Source organism: Pelecanus crispus, chromosome 5, assembly GCF_030463565.1.
Source record: "Pelecanus crispus isolate bPelCri1 chromosome 5, bPelCri1.pri, whole genome shotgun sequence".
In the NCBI taxonomy this organism is placed as follows: domain Eukaryota; kingdom Metazoa; phylum Chordata; class Aves; order Pelecaniformes; family Pelecanidae; genus Pelecanus; species Pelecanus crispus.
In genome coordinates, this window is record NC_134647.1 from 19,012,404 (window position 1) to 19,035,719 (window position 23,316).

The 23,316-nt window shown below is 68.2% G+C and overlaps 1 protein-coding gene across 1 annotated transcript in view; it reads left to right on the top strand.

Annotated features, from left to right (window-relative positions):
• The window catches only part of SPEG (striated muscle enriched protein kinase), a 38,291-nt gene that overhangs the window by 1,268 nt on the left and 13,707 nt on the right, over positions 1–23,316 (top strand). The window contains exons 2-10 of the mRNA XM_075710289.1: positions 11,939–12,028; positions 12,294–12,675; positions 13,812–15,343; positions 16,366–16,509; positions 17,234–17,416; positions 19,099–19,310; positions 19,585–19,673; positions 19,874–20,055; positions 22,177–22,437. Of these exons, the coding sequence (XP_075566404.1) occupies positions 11,939–12,028; positions 12,294–12,675; positions 13,812–15,343; positions 16,366–16,509; positions 17,234–17,416; positions 19,099–19,310; positions 19,585–19,673; positions 19,874–20,055; positions 22,177–22,437 (3,075 nt within the window). The remainder of the gene's footprint in view (positions 1–11,938; positions 12,029–12,293; positions 12,676–13,811; positions 15,344–16,365; positions 16,510–17,233; positions 17,417–19,098; positions 19,311–19,584; positions 19,674–19,873; positions 20,056–22,176; positions 22,438–23,316) is intronic.

A 23,316-nucleotide genomic window follows, 5' to 3' on the forward strand; every position in this document is an offset into this window, starting at 1 on the left:
GACAGCGAGGGCAGGGAGTGAGGGTGGGGGTGCTGAGCCCTGAAGCTCCAGGGAAGGAGCTGCACCCAGGGCTTTGCAGCACAGGAGGCATGCTGGAGATGCTGCACCTTGAGGGGGAGACTGGGTGGCAGTGGGGGGGCAGAAGGAGCCTTCGCAGTGCTGAAGGGGAGCGATGGAGGAAGAGTAGGAGATGCTCTCTGTGAGCTGGGAGGCTGGGGGAGCGGTGTTTGGAGGATGGTGCATGTGCTGCTCGTGGGCCTGGTGGGGGTCAGGGGGAGCAGAGAAGCGTGCAGGAGGGGTCCTGCCCTGCAGTGGGCCTGCGCGGTGTCGCTGTACATCGCACCTTTGGCGACCATGGCACTGTGCAGTCGGACGCATGGCGCTGTGTGTGCCTGGAGAGTGGGAGACGTGCACTGCCCTGTGGGGTGGGAGTAGCCTGTCCCGGGGGGCCAAAGAGGGGTGCCACCCTGCTCTCACACTCCAGTGTGCAGCTGCACCTCGCCATGGCACTGCCAGCCCAGGCCCCCCTGCCTCTGCCCAGCAGCGTGGCACCGCCTGATTTCCCCAGGTGCTCGTTCCCATTATGCTGACGCACTCGTCCCTGCTCCCAATTCCGAGCTGCCAGCCCTCGCCACCGCCTTTCTGGAGCAGCTGAGGGAGGGACGGAGCGGCCAGGATTGCCTAACAGGCAGGGTGAATGTCACCCTGCCCCGGGCACTCCTCCTGGCGGGCGCTTGGCCGTGGGTGCACGCCATCAAGCAAGCAGCCACCCAAAAAGCTGGCCCCAGGGCAGAGATGCCTCTGGAGCCACACAGGCTCCAGGGCACCGGGCTGGCCGAGGAGTGCGGCAGACCCTGGTGTGGCTTTGCCCCTGCCCCGGGGCAGAACGGCCTCTGCAGTGTGCTGTGGCAGTGCCCGGGGAGCACCGTGTCCTGCTGGGTGCTGGAGAGTGGTGCTGATGTGGAGGTGATGGGATGTGGTGGGGGGTCCAGTCCTATCACCTGGCCCCATCGCAGGGCGCTGGCACTCAGCTTATTGTTCCCCCGAGGCCATTTTCTCCATGCCGGCAGCCGAGTGGTGAGATGGGTCATCGTGTGAAATGGAGGAGCCGTGCCGCCACTCTGCACCCGCTTGCCCTGACACCCTGCCAGGTTGTGTGCCATGGCTTGCCAGCCTCCAGCATGGATGCCCCGGCTGCTCAGGGGCTCCCCACGCTCCCTGTCGAGACCCAGCTCTCCGGGGACCTTGGAAGTCCCGCTGGTCGCTGCGCCATCCCTGTGCCAGGCAGGGACGCCCCGTCCTTGTTCCCTGGGGGCCCCTGTGAGCTGGGTCATCAGCCAGTTATGGGGCAAGGGGGATATGTGCAAGGTCCCTGAGCAGGATGAGGTCTTTCTCTGGGCTTGGGATCCCAGCCCCTTGTGTCTGGAGGTATTGGGGTGCCCTTGCTCTGTTTGTCTCTGCCAGATCATGGTCTCTGGTGGGGACAGAGCCCGGTCCTCCACCGTCTCTCCCCAGCACGTGGGCCAGGCTGCAGCTCTCTGTGGGGCCAGCATCGGCTCTCCCCAAGGTGGCCCAGGTCACTGGTGGTGGGGTGGGGGGGCTCCATGCTGCCCAGCTCCACGCTCGGCCCCAGCAGCTCCTCCTGCACCAGCTCAGCATTCCCCCTTGCTCGCTTGAGCCTGATTTAGCTTCTCTAATCCCTTGTCCTGAATCTGTCGCTCCACCCCACTAATGATTTTCTCCTGCTCTTCTCCCAGGTCCCCCGAGTGCGTCAGTGCCTGGTGTGGGGAGCGGGGAGCGCACGCGTGGGGCTAGCCAGGCGCAGGGGCTCCCGGGGGCATACCGTCCCCGCACCATCCCCAGGGCATCCCATCGTGTCCCACCGCTCTGCCCCTTTCCTCGTGCCTTGGCTCCATGGGCGTGGGTGAGGTGCGTTGGCCCTTCTCGCACCAGTACCAGGCTGGTCCAGGGGCTTCCCAGGTCCATCCAGGGACCCTCCAGACCCTTCCAGCCAGTCCTGGTCCCCACTGTGTCTCCATCGCCCCCAGGCTCGCTAAAGCCTGTATCACCTCTGAGCTGTATCTCCTGAATTTTTTCCCCGTAAACCGGATTAAATCACCTCTTAAGAACCTGAGCTAATCTTTTAGAGTCCAGCCCTCTCTCACTGTGCCAGCGCTGCCTGATCCTCCCCGTCGGGGCTGCCTCTTGTTTCAAGGTTGGATGTGTCCGTCTTGGGCTCCCAGCGCAGGGTCTTGCTTCACTCGCCTCCACCTGCACTCAGCAATCAAACCGTCTTGGAACCTTTCCTCTGCCCAGGGAACAGCCTGCACCCGCCTGGATTTGGGGGCAGCGAAGGGGGCAGGAGTTGCCTGTGCGCAGCAGCCCTGCACGCCCCTTCCCGTCCAGCCCAGAGCTACAGTGGGGCAGCGTGGGCATGCTTTTGTGGCTGGTGGTGCGTGGTGATGGCACCCTGGTGGGGATGGCTGTGCTGACAGTGTCCCTGCTGGCTCAGCACCTCTGGCCATTTATCTCAGTGCCTAATTTTAATTTTAGTCCCTTACTTTGCAGCGCCATGCCCACGTTTAATGCCAACGGCCCCTTCCCTCCGGTGTCCCTGCCAGCCCTGCTCACGGACCAAATGGGACCTAAAGGCTCCCTTTGCCATCTCATCCCTCCCATGCAACAATCTAAGGCTACCTCAGTTTCCCCTGGCTGTCTCCCCAGCCCCAGGGCACAGCAGCATCTCGGAGGAGCCTGGGATGCAGCAAGGCTCCAGCCCAGGCTGCCATGCCCCACCGTGGGGTGGGCACCATGCCCGGCTGTGCCAGCGCAGGGGCTGCCCCTGCAGAGATGCTTGGCCACTGCCACCCCGGGTCCTGGTCTGAGCTGGCACCGGGACAGGTCCCTGGGGCTGAGCAGTGCAGGGGGGACAGGGCTGTGTCTGTTCCCTAGCCCCGGGGGTGGCACTGGGGCCAGCCCATGGGCAGCTGCCGGAGACCTGGGCTCCCAGCTCTGCCCCCAGCCACCTGGGCAGGGGGCTGGTGCAGTGGCCATGCATTCCGGGTCCCTGTCCCAGGGAGCTGTGGACCGGGAGGGCTGCTGCCTGGCGAGCGCGGCAGCGGGTGCAGCTGTCCAGTCAGTCACCTCCACCCCTGCCCTCTCGCCCGCTGCCGGGGGGTTATTTTTGCTGAGGAATGTGCCGTCCCCTCGGATTCTGGCGGGCTGTAGGGCTTGTGTTACAGGCGAGAGGCTGAGACCCGGGCTGGCGGGCGGGTAAATATAGCACCGCCGCTTGGGGCTGCGTGATGGGGCGATGGTCTCTTCGTCCTGCCGGGGCCGCCCAGCACTCCTTGTGCCCCTCCTGCCTCCCAACACCAGGCTGCTGGCTTGTGACCTGGCACGGTGGCACTGGGAAGGGGCTAGCTGCTTCTACCCTGATGCCTACACTCTTGCCTGCTTCCCCCCATGCCCCCTGCATGCAGCCCCTCAATCCCAGGCAGGGGGGATGCCGGGAGCAGGGCTGGCAGGGGAGGGACGAAATGCCTCCTGCCATCCCGCTCCGTGCCCAGGCACCTGGAACCAAGGTCACATTGCTGTCCTGTGTCCCTGCGTCCTCTGCCTGCAGCGGGCACCATGTGCTCGGGCATCCTTCTAGCAGCAGCAAGGGGAGGCAATGCTGGGGAGGGCACCTGGGGTGTCCCTAGCCCTTGGGAGAGGGGTCACAGCAGAGCACTGCTCTTCCCCAGAGCCAGAAAGCTGCTGCTGTGCTGCCCTGCCCCATGATGAGGGCCATCCTGCTGCATTTATTTCCCGCTGGGGATGGTCCCCACCTCCCCGGGCTCCCAGCACATCCCCACCTCCCGCAGACCGTCCCCAGCAGCTCCAGGAGGTGCAAACACATGAAAGATTCATGCCCAGACCTCCTCCTACCTGAGACGGCTGCACGTACCTGCCGCCATCAATTATTCAAGCACCAAGACAAGGGGGCTGATGGCCGGGGCCAGGCGGCCGGTGCCCGGCTGGTGCTGCGGTGCAGGGGCAGGATCCATGCAGAGCTGCCGGGGAGGCCCAGCAAGGCATGGGGAGCTGTGGCTCTCTGAGCAGCGGAATTCATGCTGCATTTCGAGCAAGTGTTTGCTCTCTGCTTTGCTTGGGGCCGGTGTGTGTCCAGCAGGCAAAGCTAGAGCAGGGTGGCAATGGGCCCACCTGCTCCCGCTCTGCCCCTTGTCTGTGCCATGGCCATGCTGGCCCCTGGCCCCTGCCCCATGTCCCTGTCCTGCAGAGGAGAAGGGCAGCGTCAGGGCTGCCCCCGTGCTAGGGTAGGGCAGAGGGGCCACGCTGGATGCAGGCTGCCCTCACCTCCCACCAGACACTTTCTGCAGGGACTCTGGCTTTGTGCTTGTCGGGGGGGATTTGCAGGTGCTGCTGCCTCTGGAAAGCACTTTGGGGCCCCACAGCAGGCGCAGCCCCTCAGAGGTGACCCAGCTGCTCCCAGGGGTGCAGCACCTCTGGGGCAGCCCAGAGCCACTCCTGGGGCTTTTGCTGAGGGATGGCTAAGCTGCAGAGCCACACTTGCAGGGAGGAGCTGTGTGCCCGGCCAGCCAGGAGCCATGGCCGATGGGGCAGCAGACGTGGCAGTCGGAGGATACCTGAATGACTGTGTTTTGGCTGGGCACATGTGGTCCCTCCCTGGGGCCAGCCCTGCGGCTGTCCCTGCAGGTGCTGTGGTGGCAGCACCCTTGCCCTGGCACCACCGTGTGCTAAGCCCAAGCCTCGGTGCTCCTTTCCGGCACGCCTGAGCAGGCTTTTATCTGACTTGAGTGTGAAAAAAAGGCACAGGCTGTGCAGGTCTGTGGCAGCACCACAGGCACGCACAGCCTGGGTGAGAGCACCTGGCAGGGAGACCCTGGGTGCGGGGACCCTGGCAGACATGAGCCCCACAGCCCACCCCTTTGCCCTTCCCTGGCTCAGGGGTACCCATCTCCATTCCCACCCAGGGCTGGGCGGCCCAGCAGAGCCCTCTGCCTCTGACAGGAGATTCCCTTAGTGCCAGCTCTGGCATTCATGGGACTTGCCTGACGTGCAGGGTCTCCACGGAAACCCCACAGCATCACTCAAATTGTGGGACTGTCAGAAATGTTGTATAAACAGCTCCTTTTGTACTGGGTAATTTGCAAGTTATTATGGAGCCATGAAAAGCCTCACGTTGGGAGTCATGGGCTGGGAGGGGAAGCGGAGAAAAGCTGCCGGAGCTGCCAAGCGTCGTGGGGAGCGTGATGCCTGCGTGTAGCCCCACGTGGGGCAGCCGGCTCCGCGGGGGACAGGTGAGCAGCACGGGGACAAGTGCCGGGTGGGGAGGCCTCCAGCAGCGTCCCCATGGATGCTCTGCAGTAGGAGGGGGCAGTGCGGACAGCCGGTGGGGCTGGGACCTTGGCAGCCTCTCCAGGAACCTGGGAAGGGGGCTGGTGGGTGCTGTGGGGCCCCATGGCTTGGTGAGCTGGTGATGCAGGGCACCAAGAGCTGTGGGGGGCACGGCAGGCAGGAAAGGTCCCGCTGAAGCTGTGGGGCTGGGACTGCCCCTCCGGCTTATTTGCAGCGTCACCCAGAGAACAGGGACAGGCTGACAGGGCTGGGGATGCTTGGCTGGGGAAGGCATGTCGGGGTTGTGCCAGCACGCCAGGAGCACTAATAGGTCTTAATGGCCCTGACCAGCCTCAGCAGGGACACCCACCCACAACTCCTACCCACACCACAGGAGCCCCATCGCAGCTCGGTCCCGAGCACCCAGTTCTGCCCTGAGCAATGCCATGGGTCCTCACCCCAGCACGAGGGGAGGTCTCGTGTGTATCATGCAACATGGACAGGGACAATAGGGGAGGCCTACCTCCCTGGGTCAAGCTTGTGTCCCCACCAGCCACAAAGCAGTGATGCTAGCCCAGGGCTGAGCAGTGCAGCCCTGCCATCCCGTGTGGGTCCTGAGGCACTGGCGGAGCAGGGTGCAAAGTCTGCCTTAGGGCACTGGGTGCCTGGGGCTGGGGGCTGTGTGGTTTGCAAGGGGGGCTCATGCCGTGGAGTGGCCAGTGGTGGGCCAGGGGGGTTGCTGTGAAGGACTGTGCCTGTATTAGCTCTCGTTCGTGTGCAGGCAGGTCAGCAGTGCTGGGACCCACACCCATGCCTTGGTAAGGGGACCTTCCTGCATCGCAGATGGCTGGAGGATGTGGGGGACTGAGCGGAGGCTGGCAGAGCGCTGGTGAGCCGGGATCGTGGCTGGGCAGTGCCGTGGCACACTGCGGCTGTGCTGGTGTGTGCAGGGTTGTGGCAGCTGAGGCAGTGGAGCTGCCCCGTTTGGGGGCTCTTTGGGGGCAGCGCATGGACCCCTGGGCGCCGTGGCGCCAAAGCCAGCGCGGGGGAGGACGTGTGCCCGCCCCAGCCGCGGCCACCCCCCGCCCCGCGGCTGCCCTCGCCCCCCGCCACCTGTGCCCTGCTCGTCCCCCGCCGCTGTCACTGTGTGCCAGGGCTGGCGGGGAGGCGGAGGCGGAGGCAGGCGGGGGAAGGATGGAGGGAGGAGCACTCTAGTGATGCTTCATGCTCACAGCTCCAGCCCTCCCGAGAGCCCAACCTGGCGAGCCCCTTCCTCTCCCTCCGCCGTCCCCGGCTGCCGGCGGTGGAGGATGCTCGGAGCGCCGCTCGCCCCCCCGGCGTGCTGACAGCGGGGACCCCGCCGGGAGCGGGCTGGCGACCTGCCGGGCCTGAGCCGGTGTGACCGGGCCAGCGGGGCTCTGCAGAAGCATGAAGAAGATCTGGGTGAAGAAGCGTTTCCAGGTAAGGGCTCCGGGCTGCCGCGCCGGCGGGGGACGGGAGGAGGGGGCAGTGCCGGGGAGCAGGAGCGCGTCGGGATGGGGATGGATGGGGATGGATGGGGATGGGGGTGTCCCTCCGGCCCTGCCGCTGCCACCCGGGGCTCCTCAGGGCTTCGCCCATCGCCGGCTCCAGCCCCGCTTGCGGAGCCGCCAGCTGCCCGCCTGTCCTCGCCAGCCCGGGCAGGAGGGGCAGAGGGCAGGTGCTCAGCACCGCCTGTGCCAGCAGCAGGGCTGGGACCCCCGCCGGGGGCTTTCCCCCAGGCCACCCTCTCCCCTCTCTGCCCTCCGGAGCCTGGGCGGCAAATGGAGGCTGCTTCATGGCTGCCCCCGGCCCCGCTGCCGGTGGTCACGGAGCTGGAGACAAGGCTTTGCATGCGTCATCCCCTCCGCGTCAGGAGCATGGCTGGCACAGGCAAGGCTCCTCCGCGGGCCCCGCCGCACGCTCCGCCGCCGAGCAAGGAACAAGGACGTCACTTGGCCTCGGTGGGGGGTGGAGGATGGGGGGCAATCTTCCAGGAAGCCCCCCATCCCTGGCTCCCCCGGGGCCCACAAGCCCACCCCGCTGCTCCACCCAGCGCGGGCGCCTAGCATCCCCGCTGTCACCCTGCCTGGTGGCCCAGCAGGGGCTGGGGAGGGGCTGCCACCCACAGCCCCCTCCCAGGGGTGCGGGATGTGCTGGGGGACATGTGTCCCCAGGGATGCTGAGAGCCGGGTGGGGGGTCCCTCAGGGGCAGGGTGGATGGCACTGCCTGGCTGCCCCATCTGCCCTTGGGGACGGCAAGCCCAAGGGCTTGCCCATGTGGTGGGGCAGCATCCTGCTCTGCTGGCCGAGCATGGGGGGTATCAGGACACCCACAGTGGCTGTCCCTCTGCACCAGGCAAGCCACCCGCTGCCTCCCCACCCCACCCCGTTCCTGCTCCCTGTCTGCCTGTCTTGCACCAGTGGCACTGGTGCCATGCGGTGCTGGGCTCCACATGCCAGGCAGTGCCAGGCTGCATGGGCTGTGCTCCATGGCCCCAGGAGCCCCTTCTCCCCCCTGACTCCCCTTGGCCCCATGGCCATACTAGGGATGCCCCGTGCCAGGGCCAGGGCAGGACCCCAGCCTGTGCAGAGGCGGGTCTGTGCCTGGCACAGGGGAAGGATGCAGCGCCAGGTCTCGCCCGGCTGCCCTGTGGGGTAGGGCTGAAGCCAGGCACTGATCCCAGCCAGCCCTTCTCCCCACCCCTGGCTGGGTGGGCACAGAGCGTGCTCCTGGGGCTCCCCCACCCCTTTTCCCAGGGTGCAAATGAAATCCCAGGCAGGGAGCACACCCCCCACTCTCCGGCTGGCCCCTTCGCCCAGGCCCTGGCCCCATAGCGAGCCCGGAGCTGCTCCTGCCCCCTTTCCACCTCCTTGCTCAGGGGTGACCCTGCATCACCCAGCACTCACTCCCTGCCGAGCTGCGGGTGGGTGCTGCACCCGAGGCAGGTCTGGGCTGCTGGTTGCCCTGATCCCGCAGGGACCTGTTGCAGGGCAAGAGGGGAGGGGGCTCAGCCACCCCACAGCTCTGGGTGATGGAGCCCAGCCCAGGCCCACTGGGTGCCGTCACCATATTTGATGGGGAGCTGATGGCGCCAGTCCCCGGGGAAGCCACAAGAGCACCCGATAATGGCACTCAATTGCATTTTCATTTTTTAATGGGGGAATTATCCGCCGATGGTGCAGTTAATCACTCATCTATCTTTCCCTGGCCTGGAAGACGGGCTGCCAGCCAGAACCAGCACAGTCAGCCGAGGAGGGGAGGTGAAGCCTGGCTCAGCCTGAATACAAATGTGTCTCGTGCAGCCGCTGCCCTCTGGCCAGCACCGCATGCAGGCGGGGGGCTGGTGGGAGACTCCAAGCGCTGCCCACGAGCAGGGGCTGCCGCTGCAATGGCAGCAGCTTTGGGGCGTGCAAAATAAGCCTGCTGCCCTTCCAAGGGCAACTAACTGCTGGCCGTGCTTGGCTGGCTGTCCCTGGGGGCCGGCTGTCCCTGGGGGCCGGCTGTCCGTGACCCTGCCTGGGAGCTGCGGGGAGGCAGGAGGGGCTGGCAGAGCAAAGGGAGGGCTTCAGGAAAGTTGGGTGTCCAGCCCTGGGCTGCACGCTGGGGAGACAGGGCACGGGGTGTCAGTGTCCTGGGGAGACCCCGTCACCCAGACTGGCTGGGAAGGATGCTCAGTCCTGGCAGCCCAACCCTGCCTGTCTGCACGCCGCATCCCCGCTCCTGCCTGTCTTGGAGATCACCCCATCCCTCTGCTTCCCTGGGAGACAGTGTTGGTGCGTGCCGGGCCTGGCAGCCAGCTCGCCCGCGGCCAGTCCCTCCCTTGGCAAGCGGGTGCCTGGCCCTGGGCTGCCACGCAGAGGGCAGCTGAGCTGGCAGCGAGCTCCCGGCACCTCTGCCCCATGCTCGGGTCCCTCCTGCCTGCCCAGACGGCGCGGGCAAGCATGGCTCCCACGCCTCTGGCCCCGCGCAGATGGGCCGGTCCCATGCCACTTGTGCCAGGCAGCCTCTCTTGCAGCTGGCACGGCCTCCGCTGGGGATGGGGGATGCTGTCCCTGCGCTGGGCCGGTGCCCATGGCGGTGTCTGGGCCAGCGCCTGGAAGATGCTTTGTTGGCCCGGTCCCCATGCTGGCACGGGCGGTGGCTTCGAAGGGTCTGCGGAGCATTTGGGCACCTGCCCGGGCAAAGACCTTGCTGCAGGCAGTGCTGGCTGCAGGCAGCGGTGCCGGGCAGCTGTGCTGCCCAGGGCTGTCACTCCCCGGGCACAGGCCACAGCATAGGGCTGGGGTGCACAGTGTCACCCCCCCGGCACAGGCAGCAGCGCAGGGCTGGGGTGCACAGTGCTGTCACCAAGGGATGTGTGTGTGTGCGTGCGTGCACACGCAGGTACGTGTGATCGTGTGTGTGCACGGCTGGGCATGCGCTACACGTGTCCACCTACACCCGTCCACGGCTGCGAGCGCGGGGGTGTGTGCCTGGGGGTGCGTGCCTGTGGGTACCCCGTGGGTGTGCAGCCGGGGGGTGTGTGTGAGTGTGCGTGTGAGCGGTGCCAGCTGTGACCTGCCAGCAGGAGGGTGTGAGAGGCACCAAGGGTGCCATGCCAGCGTGCGTGTGAGCAATTGTGGGTGTGAGCAGTGCCGCATGTGCCATCATGGGGTTGTGTGCGTGCGGGTGTGCCGTGCCAGCAATGTACGTGCGTGCGTGAGCTGGCGCGTGGCACCCTGCCGTGGGTAACGCTCTCTTCTCTTTTCCTTTGCAGAAAACCGGCCACTCGCGGCGCTTCGGGCGCTTCACGCATGGTGCGTTGAGTTACCAGGACCCGGCTCCCCCCACTGCCCTGAGTGCACCGGGATGGGGTCCAGCCCCACCACCATGCAGCAGGGGGGCAGCGAACAGAGGCTGGGCAGGGATGGGCTGCAGCTCGCCAGCCCCAAAACAGGGTCCCGGTCAGCCGGGGGTTGCTCCTGGCCCCGCAGCTCCCGTTTCTGGGGGGCTGCCAGGCTGTTGTGGCTGGGCTGGGGAGCCTGGTGCAGTGGCAGTGCATGGGGCAGCTGGCGGTGTGCCGGGCTGCCGAGGGGCAGTTTGGAGTGTGGGGGAGCAACGTGGCCCCCCACCATGCCGTGGCAGTGCAGCGGAGGGGAGCGGTGGTGGGGCAGGGGACTCGTCCCTTGCCACAGGGGTCTGTTGCGGCAGCTTGCGAGGGATTGGGCAGCAGTGGGGAGGAAAGGCTGGCCCTCCCTGGTTGCACAGCATCGGCTTTCCTGGGACAGGATGCTAGGGTGGCACTGATCCGGCCTGGCTGCATCCTGCCCATACAGAGGCTCTCACTGATGCTCTACCCCGAGCATCCCTGCTTTATCAACCAGGGCCGTGCTCTGGGGCATGGCCGTATTGCGCAGCACTTGCCAGCAGTGTGGTAGGGGATGCACGTGTATGTGCTAGAGGGAGGGTGCTTGCACATGGACACACATGTCCGCGTGCCCCAGCACCCCCAGGAGCGCCCAGCCGGGGCACAGGCTGGGGGGTCCGGCCGCAAACTACGGTGCCCTGTAGAGCACAGGGATATGCCGGTGCAGCGGCAGTGAGGGCAGCCCACGGGGCAGCTCCAGCATCTCTGGGGACAGGAGGTCCTGCCGGGCAGGATGCGGCTGTGGCATGGGGAGGGAATGGTGCCGTGCACTGTGCAGGCGGGATGGTCTGTGTGCGAGGAGGGTCTGTGTGCAGCACCAGAGTGGTGTGCAGTGAACATGGGTGCAGAGTGGAGACGTGGTGAGGAAGTCTGGGGGAGCCAGACCTGTTTCCATGCCCCATGAGCACCTGGCCCCTGCCATGGGGCCAGGCAGGGTATGGGGTGCTCCTCATGGGATTCTGAGGTGGGCAAACACCCAGTCCTGGCCCCATCCCCAGACCCAAAGCCTGGCACAGGGTGCCAGGCTCTCTGAGCCAGCATGGTCCACCCAGGCGCTGCCCTGGCATATCCCTGCCCCAGAGCAGCGTGGGGAGATGCTGGGGACAAGGTGCCTCCCCGCTGCCCCCCGCGTCTCCGCAGGCCGGGCCGATAACCAGGTGTTGATGTCTCTCTCTCTCTTGCTGCCCCTATGGAAGCGAAGTTTTCCGCTCCTGCAGGAAACAAAGCTACGGTAGGAAGACCCTTGCCCAATGCCAGCCCTGTGCCCCAGCCTGCCACCCTGCCCCATCGCTGCCACTGTCCCCCTGCCCTGCCTCCCTGTCCCCACGCCGCCGCTGCCAGACGCCTTCCCACCGCCGGCACAGTCTCCCTTCCTCCCATCATCTGACGCTGCTCCTGCCCGCTTTGCCTGCCCTCCCTTGCCTGCCCTTGCCCTGATGGACTTTCCCACCCCTGGTCCTGCCTTTCCCTGCTGGCAGCTTGTCCCTGCAGGTCACAGTCATTCCCCCAGCCCCGGCGCTGCCTCCTCCCAGAGCCGCCCGGGCACTGCTCTCCTGCCCCTGGAGCCGGTGGGTCTGCAAGGGGCAGCGCCAGCCTGGCCTGCTGTCCCCGTGTCCCCTCACCCCCTGCTCTCCCCCTCCCCTCCCCAGACTCGGAGACGGGCGAGGATGAGCCCAGTGACCCCCAGGTGACGCAGCGCAGTGAGCTCCAGGATGAGACGGCCTTCAGCACCCCCACGGGTGAGCAGGGGGCACCCAGCTGGCACCCAGCCACGGCACTGGCTGCCGGGCACAGCCCCCCCTGCAAGGGCTCTGCTGGCCCAGCTTTGGGGGTCTCCGTGGTGCGAGGGGGGGGAAGCTGTGGTCCACCCATGCAAAGGGGAGAGGGCTTGGGGCAGCCTGCTTGGGACACCCTGGGACACCCCATGGGGCTCAGCCCTCTCTGAGCAGGGTGCTGGGCTCATCCCTGTGGGCACCCGGTGTCGGCTCACCCCTCTCCTTCCAGGTGGCTCCGACACCCTCGTGGACGCCTCCATGAACACGACACCAACCTCGGTGCTGGCCCTGTCGCAGGCAGAGGAGCGTTCCAGCTGGTCGGGCAGCCAGCAGACCGTGGTGGAGAAGGAGACGGATGCCAGCCTCCCTGCACGGGGACCCTACCTCCGCCCCGCTGCCTGGCAGCAGCCGCAGGGAACCCCAAGGCAAGCAAACGCGCCGGCCCCGCGCGGCGCCGAGGTCCGGCACCTGGGCGTGGAGCCGCTGGTGCGGGCATCACGGGCTAATCTGGTGGGCACGAGCTGGGGGTCGGAGGATAGCCTTTCGGTGGCCAGCGACCCCTATGGCAGCGCCTTCAGCCTGTACCGAGGACGGGCGCTCTCGCTCCACGTGTAAGTAGCCGGGGGAAGCGCGTGGAGGGGACATCTCGCTGGGGCCATCTCCTTCCAACCCCCGCAGCCATCTCCTCCTCTCCGCCTGGGCTTTCTTTGCCTTCACCATGCCCGGATGAGGAACGGGGGCTCTGAGCAGCAGGCAGCCTGTTCCCAGTGAGGAAATGGGAGCAACCTGGGCCGGGGGGGAACGGGCCCTTGGGTGAGGCGGGGGCACATGGAGTGGGGTCCCTTCCTTCTGTGACTGGGCTGTGGCTGTGGGCAACCCCTGCGCCACTGCACGAGCCGCAGCGTCCCACCCGCAGGCTGTGCCGTGGGTGTCCCCCCATCCCGCCCAGCCACGGGGGCTCTGCGCAGCCCAGGGTGTGGGGACCTGGGGGTGCGTGGCAGCCTGGGACACCCGCTGGCAAGGCTCTGCCGCCCGCAGTCCCCACCGCAGGGGTGGCAGCAGGGGCCAGGGATGGGCTGCCTCCCCAGGACCTGCTGACATGCTCAGAGCCCCCATTCCTCCCTGCCGCCTTCGGTCCCCATCCCCGCAGGCCTGCTCCTTCGACCTCCATCCCGCCTCTTTTTTTGTTCGAGGCTGCTTGTTCCACCAGAACCTCATCTCCACCTTATGATTTCTGCACCATGAATGCCGAGCCCCCCCGGGGGCAGCGGGGCGGGGGGCTGCGCCTGCAGCAGCATGTGCACGGTGGGAGGCTTGTAGCCTTGGGGACCCCCTCCGCCTTGTGGAAGAGCTGGCCTATGCCATGCTGCCCCGGCACACCAGGACACCCTGGCAAACTGGGGCACTCCCCGGCCCCTGGTCCTGTCTTCATGGTGGCCCGGGGGAGGGGGTTCGCTGGGTATCCCAGCATCACCCCGCTGTCCCACATGGGTACCCCTGGGCAAGGGGACGCCGCTGTGTCACAGCAGCCCAGGACTCTCATCCAACCCAGCCAGCTCCCGGTGGCCTCTGGGTGGCCAGATTCACCTTCCGGGGCCCTTTGAGGCTCCCCGGTCCCGGGGCTGCCCTGGCCGCCCGCCCCCTTTGCTGTGCCCCACTGGGCACCGTGGTGCGGGCTGGGAGCAGGGATGCAGCCGGGCGGTGAGGGTGGGCTCTGAACCGCGCTCCTCTGTCTCTCCCCTTGCAGCAGCATCCCCCAGGGGGGCTACCGGAGAGATGACCCCCACAGCGGCCCCGTCTCTCCAAAGCCTGGCGCTGAGCCCCCCAGGTCCCCCGCTGCCCTGCCGCTGACCGCCAAGCCACCCATCCTCCGCTCGCCATCTCCCCGTGCTGGCCCGTGTCTGCCGCAGCCAGCTGGTGCCGCATCCCAGCTTGCTGCCCGTGGCCCTGGCGTCCCCTCCTTCACGCCCGTGACCCCCCGCAAGAAGTCCTCGGTGCCGGCCGAGTACCAGGACACAGTCCCCGAGGAGTATGAGGAGAAGATCAAGAAGCCCAAGTCGTCGGGGTACTCACAGGGCAGCACGCAAGAGTCCCGTCCCCAGACACCGATGAGCGACGCCTCCGGCCGCATCTCCGTCCGGGCATCCCCCAAGCTGGTGCGCGCTGGCTCTAAGATCTTTGAGAGGCTTCAGTACTTCGAGGAGCGGCGGAGAAGCCTGGAGCAGGCGGACAGCCCCTTCCCCACACACCCCTGCCTGCCCTTGCGCAAGACGCGCTCCTTCGACCAGCCCGGCTCCGGCTCGCGCCGTGCCGGCATGCTGGGCGGCTCACGGGAGGACGTGCGGGACGGTGGCCGCTGGGAGACGGGCAGCACGGCGGCGTGCCGGCGTTTGGCCTTCCGGCAGAAAGCCGCATCCTTCGACGAGCGGGGCAAGTTCGCCGGCCGTGTCTATGCCATCGAGCACAAGTTTGCGGAGGAGCTGACCCGCATCAAGCGGACGGTCTCCAAGCAGCAGCTGCGGCGCTCCCAGGAGCTGTGCAAAGCCGGGCTGCCCCCGGCACCCTCGCCCCCGGCGGCCAGCGAGCCCGCCGCCCCCCGTGCCCCCCGCACCCCCTCCTCACAGGGCGCCGGCGGGCGCAAGGCGCTGCTGCCGAAGACCTTCCCGCCGGCGGAGAGCACACACGTCATCCAGCACCTGGCGCTTTCCAGCGTGGCGCTGGTGGGACCCGACGGGGAGCCGGAGCCGGGGGGGCAGCGCGGGAGGAAAGCCCTGGCACGGGGCGGCGCGGTGGCCGGTCAGCCCACCGAGGCGGAGGGTGCGGGCGCCAGGAAGGGTCCGCAGCAAGAAGGCACCGGGGAAGTGAAGAAGAAGGAGCAGTGGCCGTTAGCGCAAGCCACCCCGCAGGGACGGGCGGCCCTTTCGCAGGCGGGTCCCGCCGAATGCAGCCCGTGCCCGGACGGGGGACCCGCCGGAGGAGCCCGTGCCCCCGGGGCGGTGAGCGAAGCCCTGGCCGCCCGGCTGGCTGTGCCCCACGGGCTGTACCGGCGGCCAGAGGCGCCCACGGAGGTGCGGTTCCTGCCCTGGGCAAAGCCGGGGATGGAGCAGGAGGCTCGCCTGGAGAGGAGCTGGGCAGGGCAGCACGGCATGGGCAGGGAGGTGGAGAGAAGGCAGACGAAAGTGTCAGAGAAGAAAGAGAGTGGCCGGACGGCTCAAGAAGGCAGGAGCACACGGAGCAAGGGGAAGGGGCGCCGAGCCAGGCCCACCTCTCCGGAGCTAGGTAGGGGCAGGGCTTTGTGCCCTCCTGTGGGCACGGAGCTGGCCCGGCCAGCCCCAGAGCGGGATGGGGACTCCCAGGTTGCCCCTGGGAGGCGTGGGGAGCCCGGGCTGTGCCAGAGAGCACAGGGGTGGGGCGGGGGGACACGGCTCTGGAGGTTGGGGATGTTGGCACCAACCAGTGCTGTAAGACAGACCAGCCTGGGTACCAGTTTGCTGGGCCTTGAGGGCATGAAGTTTGTTGACGTCTCTGTCCCTCCTGCCTGGCACAGGAAGGACGCGGGGTGCTGACCTCTGGCACCCAGCCCGGGCTGGCCCGGCCCCTGCCAGGCAACAGAGCACCCGTTGCAGCTTGTCCCGGCTGGACCGTGCTCAGCGCTCCAGGCAGGGCGTGCAGCCCAAGCATCCCCAGGGGATGCTGTGGTGGCTTGGCCGGGGGAGAGGTGCCCTGCCCAGCCTAGTGCACAGGGGTGAGACCAGACTGCAGCCGGGCTGGGAGCTCCTTCCAGGCTCTGCTCTGGCTGGAGCAGTGCCAGGCCCATGTGCCCGAGGCTCCTGGCGCAGCCCCAGGACTTTTGCCCATGTGCTGGGGCCGTGGGAGGGGAGGGAGCTGGGAGGCTGATGCTGATGTGGCAGGCCAGAGCAGCCAGCACCCCGTGGGGGGCTGGGGGGAGCTCGGAGCAGGGGCTGCGGTGGGCTGCACAACCCTCTTCCTTCCACACCCCACTGTCGCCTCATCCCTTATACTGTACGGGGATGTACAGCAGGCTGTACACTCCCTGCCCCATGGTCCCCTGCCTCGTCCCCCCTGCAGGTACTGTGCCATGGTGGCCCCTGATGTGGCCCTGTCCTCCACTGCATGTCCTGGGGACCTGATAATGCCCCAGCGAGGCTGTGGGGCACGTGGTGGCAGGGATGGGCAGAGGGTTGCAAGGCCCCTGCTCTGCCTGCATGCAGCCCAGCGTGGTGCAGGACCCGCTCGCTGCACCCCGCTGACAGCCACGGGGCCTGTCTCTCCCTGTCCAGAGTCCTCCGATGACTCCTATGTCTCAGCGGGTGAAGACCCCCTGGAAGCCCCCATCTTTGAGATCCCCATCCAGGACATGGCGGTGGCCGTGGGGGCAGAGGTGCTACTCAAGTGCATTGTCACGGCCAACCCCCAGCCAGAAGGTGAGCAACTGCGGGGCTGGGAGGGTCGGGGGTGCGAGCGTGGCAGAGGGGCTCTCTGCTTGCCCACGTCCCACCCACTGACCCTTCCCTTGGGGCCGCCTGAGCTGTGCAGAGTGGGGGACACAGCTCCGAGCTGGGTGTCTCAGGGAGGCGATGTGCCCACCCCGGGAGCACCCCTTTCGCCCTGCCTCCCCCCAGGCAGGAGTGAGGTCCTTGGGCGCTGCCTGCCAGGCTAGGGTGCGGAGGGCAGGGTGCAGGCAGGGTGTCTGCCGTTCCCTCCCGCTGGGCTGTTGGGAGAGCGGGAGAAGGGCTGCTGAGCACCGTGCGGGCAGGGACGTGTGATGCTCTGGGCAGCTCTTGGGACAGCTCAGGGCAGAGCCCCGGTGCCCGACTCAGGGCTGATGGGCTCCGGGTGTGCCGTAGCCAGGACGTGGGCAGGGGCAGCCGGGCAGCCAGAGCCGGTACCAGCTGACAGAGCTGGGCAGAAGGAAGCGGCTTTGTTTCCCTCCTCCAGGCTCCACTGGAGGGCAGGAGGATGCCAGGAATCAGACAGGAGCCAGCCCCGCTCTCTCCATCACGGGCCGTGGGAACCCGGGGCTGCTCCCCATGGCAAAGGGGTGCCCAGGCCAAGCAAGGGAGCGCCTGGCCTCACCGGGACCCTGCACAGACCCCCGGGGGAGCTTGGGCTCTCCTGCCCACGAGTGACCCTCGCCTCTGCCGGCAGTGTCCTGGAGGAAGGACGGGGTCCCGCTGCGGAGCAGCACGACGCGGCCCATCAAGGCGGAGGGCGAGCGTCATACCCTGCTGGTCAGGAGCGCCCGGGTAGCCGACGCTGGCCTCTACACCGTCACGGCGGCCAACGAGGTGGGGGCAACCTGCTGCAGTGCCATCCTCAGCGTGCGGCCCGGTGAGTGCCGGCGGCCGGGCAGCCCGAGTGCGGCTGGTGGTGGGAGGGCCGGCGCGGAGGCAGGCTGGCTGCCAGCTCGGCCGCTGCTGTCACTGGGAAGAAACCGGCTTCCTTACCCTACAAGGCTCTGTCTGAACCAAAGCAGCTGACGTGCTCCCGGCAAGTACGGAGGGATCCTGCCGTGGGGGGGAGCGGGTTCAGGCTGTGAGCATCCCCCGGCGCCCAGCAAGCAGCCCGGTGTCCGGCCTCCGCCACACCTGCCCTGTGCCCCGCTAGCCATGGGGTCCCCCAGCCTGCCCTCCAACCCGCAAACCATGGGGATACCCCTGCCTCCAACCTGCAAACCATGGGGATACCCCTGCCTGCCCTCCAACCTGCAAATTGTGGGGATACCCCCGCCCTCCAACCTGCTAGCCATGGGGATACCAGTGCCCCGCAAGCTATTAGTTGCGGTGTACCCAGCCTGCCCACGAAGCTGCGGGGGGGGGGGGGTACGCAGCCTGCCCTCCCCGCCGCTGGTCGTGGGGATACCCAGCCCGCCGCAGCCCCACGGCGCTCCCCATCCCCAGGGTGTCCCTGGGGAGCGTGCAGAGGCTCAGCGCTGCCCTGCGGGCTGGAAGCACCCAAAAACCCACCCGCTCGGCGGTGCAGCGGGGCCGTACACCCAGGGGCGGCAGCGGCCGGGCAGGGCCAGCCGGGGGCACGGCGGCGGGGGGCCGGGAAGGGGCCCGGCAGCCCCCGGCCCCGCGGCGGGCCCTCCCCCGCGCTGCTGGCCCAGCCCCGGGGGCCGGCCGGCGCTGGGGCGGGGAGGGCTCAGCCGCGGGCTGGAGCTCAGCCCGGCACCGGCCCCGGCCCCGGCAGCGGCAGCGGCGGCTCGGCGGTGCGGCCCGGGGCGGGGGCTGCCGGGGCCGCGCCCCGCGGTGAGTGCGGGGGGCGGCGGGGGGATGCGGGGGGGGGGGGGGAGCTGGGGGTCGCCCCCCGCAGCTCTCCGCCCTGGGTCTGCCCGCGGGCATCGCGGGGGCGCGGGGGGGCACAGCTCTCGCCCTGCACCGGGCAGCCCGCCCGCCTCCCCCCGGGGAGGGGAGGGGGGGTGAGGGCGCTCCGGCAGCCGGGCTGGAGGGGGGCCAGCACCCCCGGCCGGGCTCTGCCAGCACCCCGCGCCGATCCCTGCTCCCCTCCTCGCACCACCCACCGCCTCCCCCCACCCCCCCCCCCCGACACGTATCCCGCCCCCCGCGGGTCCACCATCCCGGCCCCGGGTGGGCTCCCCCACGCAGGGGGGTCCGGGCCCCCGGGGAGCGGGCAGGCGGCCGGGCGGGCTGCTGGGGAGCGCAGCTGCCAATGTCACCTTCAGCCCTCGCCGGCCCGGGGCAGGGGCAGCCATCCCGGGAATCCGGGCGGCTTAAGGATGGGAGCGCGGGCTGCTGCGTAAGAGCCACTTGAGCCCTGCTGTCGCCTTGCGGGATATCGCGTCCCCTTATCGTCCCGTGGAGCGCTTCTCACCCCCTCCCCCTGCGCGGCCCCGCACCCCTTCGGTGCTGGCTGCTGCCGAGCTCGGATGTGTGCCGTGGGATGGGTATCCCCAGGCACCCCTGGGGTGCAGTGTGGTGGGGAGGGGTGCCCTGACCTGTCCGCCCGGCTCTGGCTGCTGCCAGCTCCTTACCCGGCCTCTCCTGTGCTAGCCCCCGCCGTGGAGCGGCATGGGAGCCTGGCACCCCCCCTGGGGCAGGCCAGCCCCATCACCTCGGACGAGGAGTACCTGAGCCCCCTGGAAGAGTTCCCCGAGGCCGGCACCCCCCAGCACCGACCGGCCATGAAGCTGCAGCCTAGAGCCGAGCATGGGGCTGCCCACAGCTCCCCGGAGAGCACCTTCAAGGCTGCACCCAGCTTTGAGGTGAGCCGATAGCCCCCCTGGGACTGGCAGAGGGGGAGCGGTGCCCTGTGACCACAGCCCTGTGGTCCCCGGTGCCAGGAGGTGCTGGGTCAGGCCTTCCTGCCCCCTGATCTGGGGTGCTCCCAGCACCTGGGCAGCCTCCACCCCACCAGCTCCCCTGGTACTCCAGGGCTGCTGTGGGGATGGGGGGACACATAGCCCTGGGTGCAGGGGGGGGATGCATGGCCCTGGGTGCAGGCAGGCACTCGCTGCTGTCTGACCCCTGCTTCCCCAGGTGTCCCTGTCAGACCAGTCAGTGCTGGAGGGGCAGGATGTGAGCATGAGTGTCCGTGTCCGTGGGGAGCCCAAGCCCATCATTTACTGGTGAGTCCCGCCGCTCGCTGGGTCGCAGCTGGGTAGGGAAGGAGGAGACAGGCACAGTGGCCTCCCCATTTGGGGATGGCCAGCTCAGAGCTCTGGTCCTGAGCAGGGTTGGGGGTGGAGGAGAGGGGTCATTTGGGGACAGCCAGGCTGGGCATGCAGGGCCAGGCGTGACCATGCTGCTCTGCCCATGTCCTGAGCAGGCTGAGGAACCGGCAGCCGGTGAAGTATGGCCGCCGGCACCACGCGGAGGAGGTGGAGGGGGCGCGGGGGCTCTTCACGCTGCACATCCTGGCGGCGGAGCGCACCGACACTGGCTTCTACACCTGCAAGGCCGTCAACGAATACGGCACCAAGCAGTGCGAGGCCAAGCTGGAGGTCAGAGGTAAAGCTCCCCGAACGCGTCCCCCCTGGCCCTGAGGGGCCAGCTGGCTCCAGTGCCCTGCATGAGCTGTGTGGGGAAGGGGCCACTGCAGACCCTGCCCTTGGCAGTGCTGCAGGAGAAGGGGACGAGCCAGCCTGCCCTTCCCTGCCACAGCGCAGGTGGGCGCAGGCCAGGAGCAGGGAAGTGGAGCTGCGTGCCTGGGGCTGCCTGCAGAGGCTGGCCCGGCAGCAGAAGGCAGGCTGCCCTGCTGCCCCATCCAGATGTGCGGCCCCACAGCCCTAGGTCCCACTGCCCAGCTGTGCCAGAGCCCCCGCCGGCCTGACCCAGAGCCCGCTGCTCCCCGCAGCCCAGCTTCACCCCACGCCCCGCCGTCCCCCCACGTACCCACTGGTGGGGCCGGGTGCTGCACCCGGCTGCGCACAGAGGGCTTTTCCCCTTGGTGGCCCTGCAGGGGACACGTCCCCCTGCCCTGCTGTGCCCACAGCTCCCTCCCTTCCTGCCCCAGGCAGTCTGCAAGCTGTGTGCCAGGCACAGGGCAGCTTGGAGAGGTCCCCCCGCCCATTTCCAGCCATAGCCCTTATGCATGGGACTGGGCTGTCCAGCCCCCTTCCTTTGCTGTCCCTCCCCAGCCCTGCTGTGGGCCTCCTAGGACCCCAACATACGTGTGCAAATGGTGGGGGTGCTTGGGACTGATAGCCAGGCTCTGCCTGGCGTCCCCTGAGGCCAGGGAAGGAGCCTGCGGGGACGAGTGATGCTGCCTCCCTCCTCTTGCCCTTTGCTGTGTGTGCCCTACCCTCCCCAGCCCTCCCCGCTGACGGCTGCCTGAGCCCCCCGGGCTGCGCCCATCCCGCCCCAGCCTTGGCTGCACTGCTTGTACCCTGCCAGGACCCCGCTCCCAGCCTCCGGCAAAGCGTGGCGGCACGGGGGTGGGAGCGGGAGCCAGTCCCGTGCCCCATGGCTGGCAGGAGCTGGGCTGCGGGGGCGACAGCCCAAGCCCCGGCCCCTCTTGGGGGCTCGGTGGGTGGCTCCGCGCCTTGGTGCACGCTCGCACCCCTCGTGCCGACGCTGGCGTGCGCGTGTGTGCGTGCCGGCCCTGTCGCTGCTGCACTAACCCTTCCGCTTGCTGACTGCGGTTTTTGTCTGTACGCAGGGGGAGTACGATAAGGGGGTGCATCTCCCGCGGCCGCGGGGCTCTTAGTTGGACACCTCTTAGGCAGTGGACCTCACCTTGTGTTATTACCTTCTGCTCCATCCGCCGCCTCGTCCTGGACGCACCGCGGGGATGCGCGGGCCCTCGACTGCGGGCAGGGGCTCGCCGGATGGCCGGGGAGGCCTAACCGAGGCGGGGCGGGGGGAGCGGCGGGGAGCGCCAGGCACCCCCTCAGCCGGGCCAGGGCGGCCGTATGATGCTGTCTTGTCTCTTGCTCCACCCGTTTGTCCCCGTCTGCGTGTCCTGCCGCTCCTCTCCTTGCTGCCCAGGGAAAGGGAGCAGGGAGCTGAGCCCACGGTCGCTGCCGTGCCGGCCGGGGCTGTAGGGAAGGGGCTGCGGCGCGGTGGCAGCTCTGCAATGGTCGCCTCAGAGCGTGGGGCACAGGAGACCCCGGGGACCCCCGTGGGGGAGCACCCTGCCCCGGCTGCAGAGGGGAGGGAGAGCATCGGCCCCTTTGGCTTCGCGGCGGCCACCCAGGCGCTGGCCGGGCCACTGCAAGATGTCCCTCGCAGCCCCAGGGCTCGGGGTCCGCCCGGAGCACCCCCTGGCTCCGGGTCTCTTCTCCCCGGGGAGGGGGCTTGGTGGGAGGGTGGGCTGCGAGGCCGTGACCCTTTTTTTTGTAGCTCTAATAAAATCTGTTTGGTAAAGCGCTGTGTGGTGTGTTCCTGGCATGGACACCTTCCCTCACCCCCAGCCCCCTCCCCAGCTCAGCTCTGCTTTCCACATCTCGCCCCCCCTCCCGCCCTTTCCCGCTGCACTCCCTGCCCGCCGCACCCAGCCCCCTCCCTGCATGCCCCCCCCGCGCCCCGCATGTTCCCCTACCCCCCCCATCCCCGCCACCTCTCATGGTTGCTTTTCAGTTGCTGAGACGCGTCTCTCTTTCTTTCTCTCTCTCCCCCCTTCCCGGGCAGCTCGCCCCGAGTGCCAGTCCCTGGCCATCGTGGTTCCCCTGCAGGACGTGGTGGTCGGGGCGGGGGAGCTGGCACTTTTTGAGTGCCTGGTGGCTGGCCCTCCAGACATGGACGTGGACTGGCTGTCCCGGGGCCGGCTGCTCCAGCCTGCCCTGCTCAAATGCAAGATGCATTTTGACGGGCGCAAGTGCAAGCTGCTGCTCACCTCCGTGCATGAAGACGACAGCGGGATCTACACCTGCAAGCTCAGCACCGCCAAAGGTAAGCGCGGTCACGCAGCTCCCCGGGGGGGTCTTGCTTAGGGCTTGGGCCTAGGGGGGTGCTGGGGGTGGACAGCCCCCACTGCCCCTGGGTTTGGGACTCTGGTTTCCCTGGGATGTAGCCGAGTGCTGGACGTGAGAGCCAGGTGGACAGGGAGCAGTTGCTGCCCCAAGAGCTGGGGAGCTTTCCCCAGCTGGGAAACCTGGTGTGCATCAGTCCTCAGGCTCCAGCACCCTGAGCCCTGCAGCCCTGTCCCTCCCCACTTAGCTCCTCCGCCAGCATGCATGCAGCTCCCAGAAACGTGGGGAGATGCATTTGCACCGTGGATGCAGCCCTGGAGCCCAGCTGTCCCTGCCCCCTGGCTCCAAAGCCTCCAGGCACCAGGCTCTGGTACCGACCTGTCTCTGCTGGCCTGGGAGGTGGCAGGGGCAAAGGGCAGGGGGTCAGGGCCATCCACCCTCTCCCACCAAGCCTTCACTGGTGACAGCTGAGGAAGAGCGTCAGGGCCAGCCTCTGTCCCTTGGCCCTGACACCTGCTGTGCCTGCGCACGCTGCACACAGCCTCTGTCCCTCGCAGTGGGGCAGGGACGAGGGTCCCTTTCCCATTCCCCAGCATGCCTGGGCAGCCCCTCGGCAGTAACCCAGGCTGACGTGGGTGTAGGGGGCAGCAGCATTCCCAGCACCCTGCGGCTGGTGCCTGTGCATCCCTCCATGGAGGAGGCTGTATGCCTGCAGGGATTTGAGGGCAGCAGCAGTTTTGGGTGCAGGGAGGTGAAGCTGTGCCTGAGCATGGTGTCAATCCCTGCCTGGCGTAGGCAACGACACCATCATTGCAAAGCGGTCCCTGCTGCAAACCCCTCATCTGGAGCATCCAGCCTG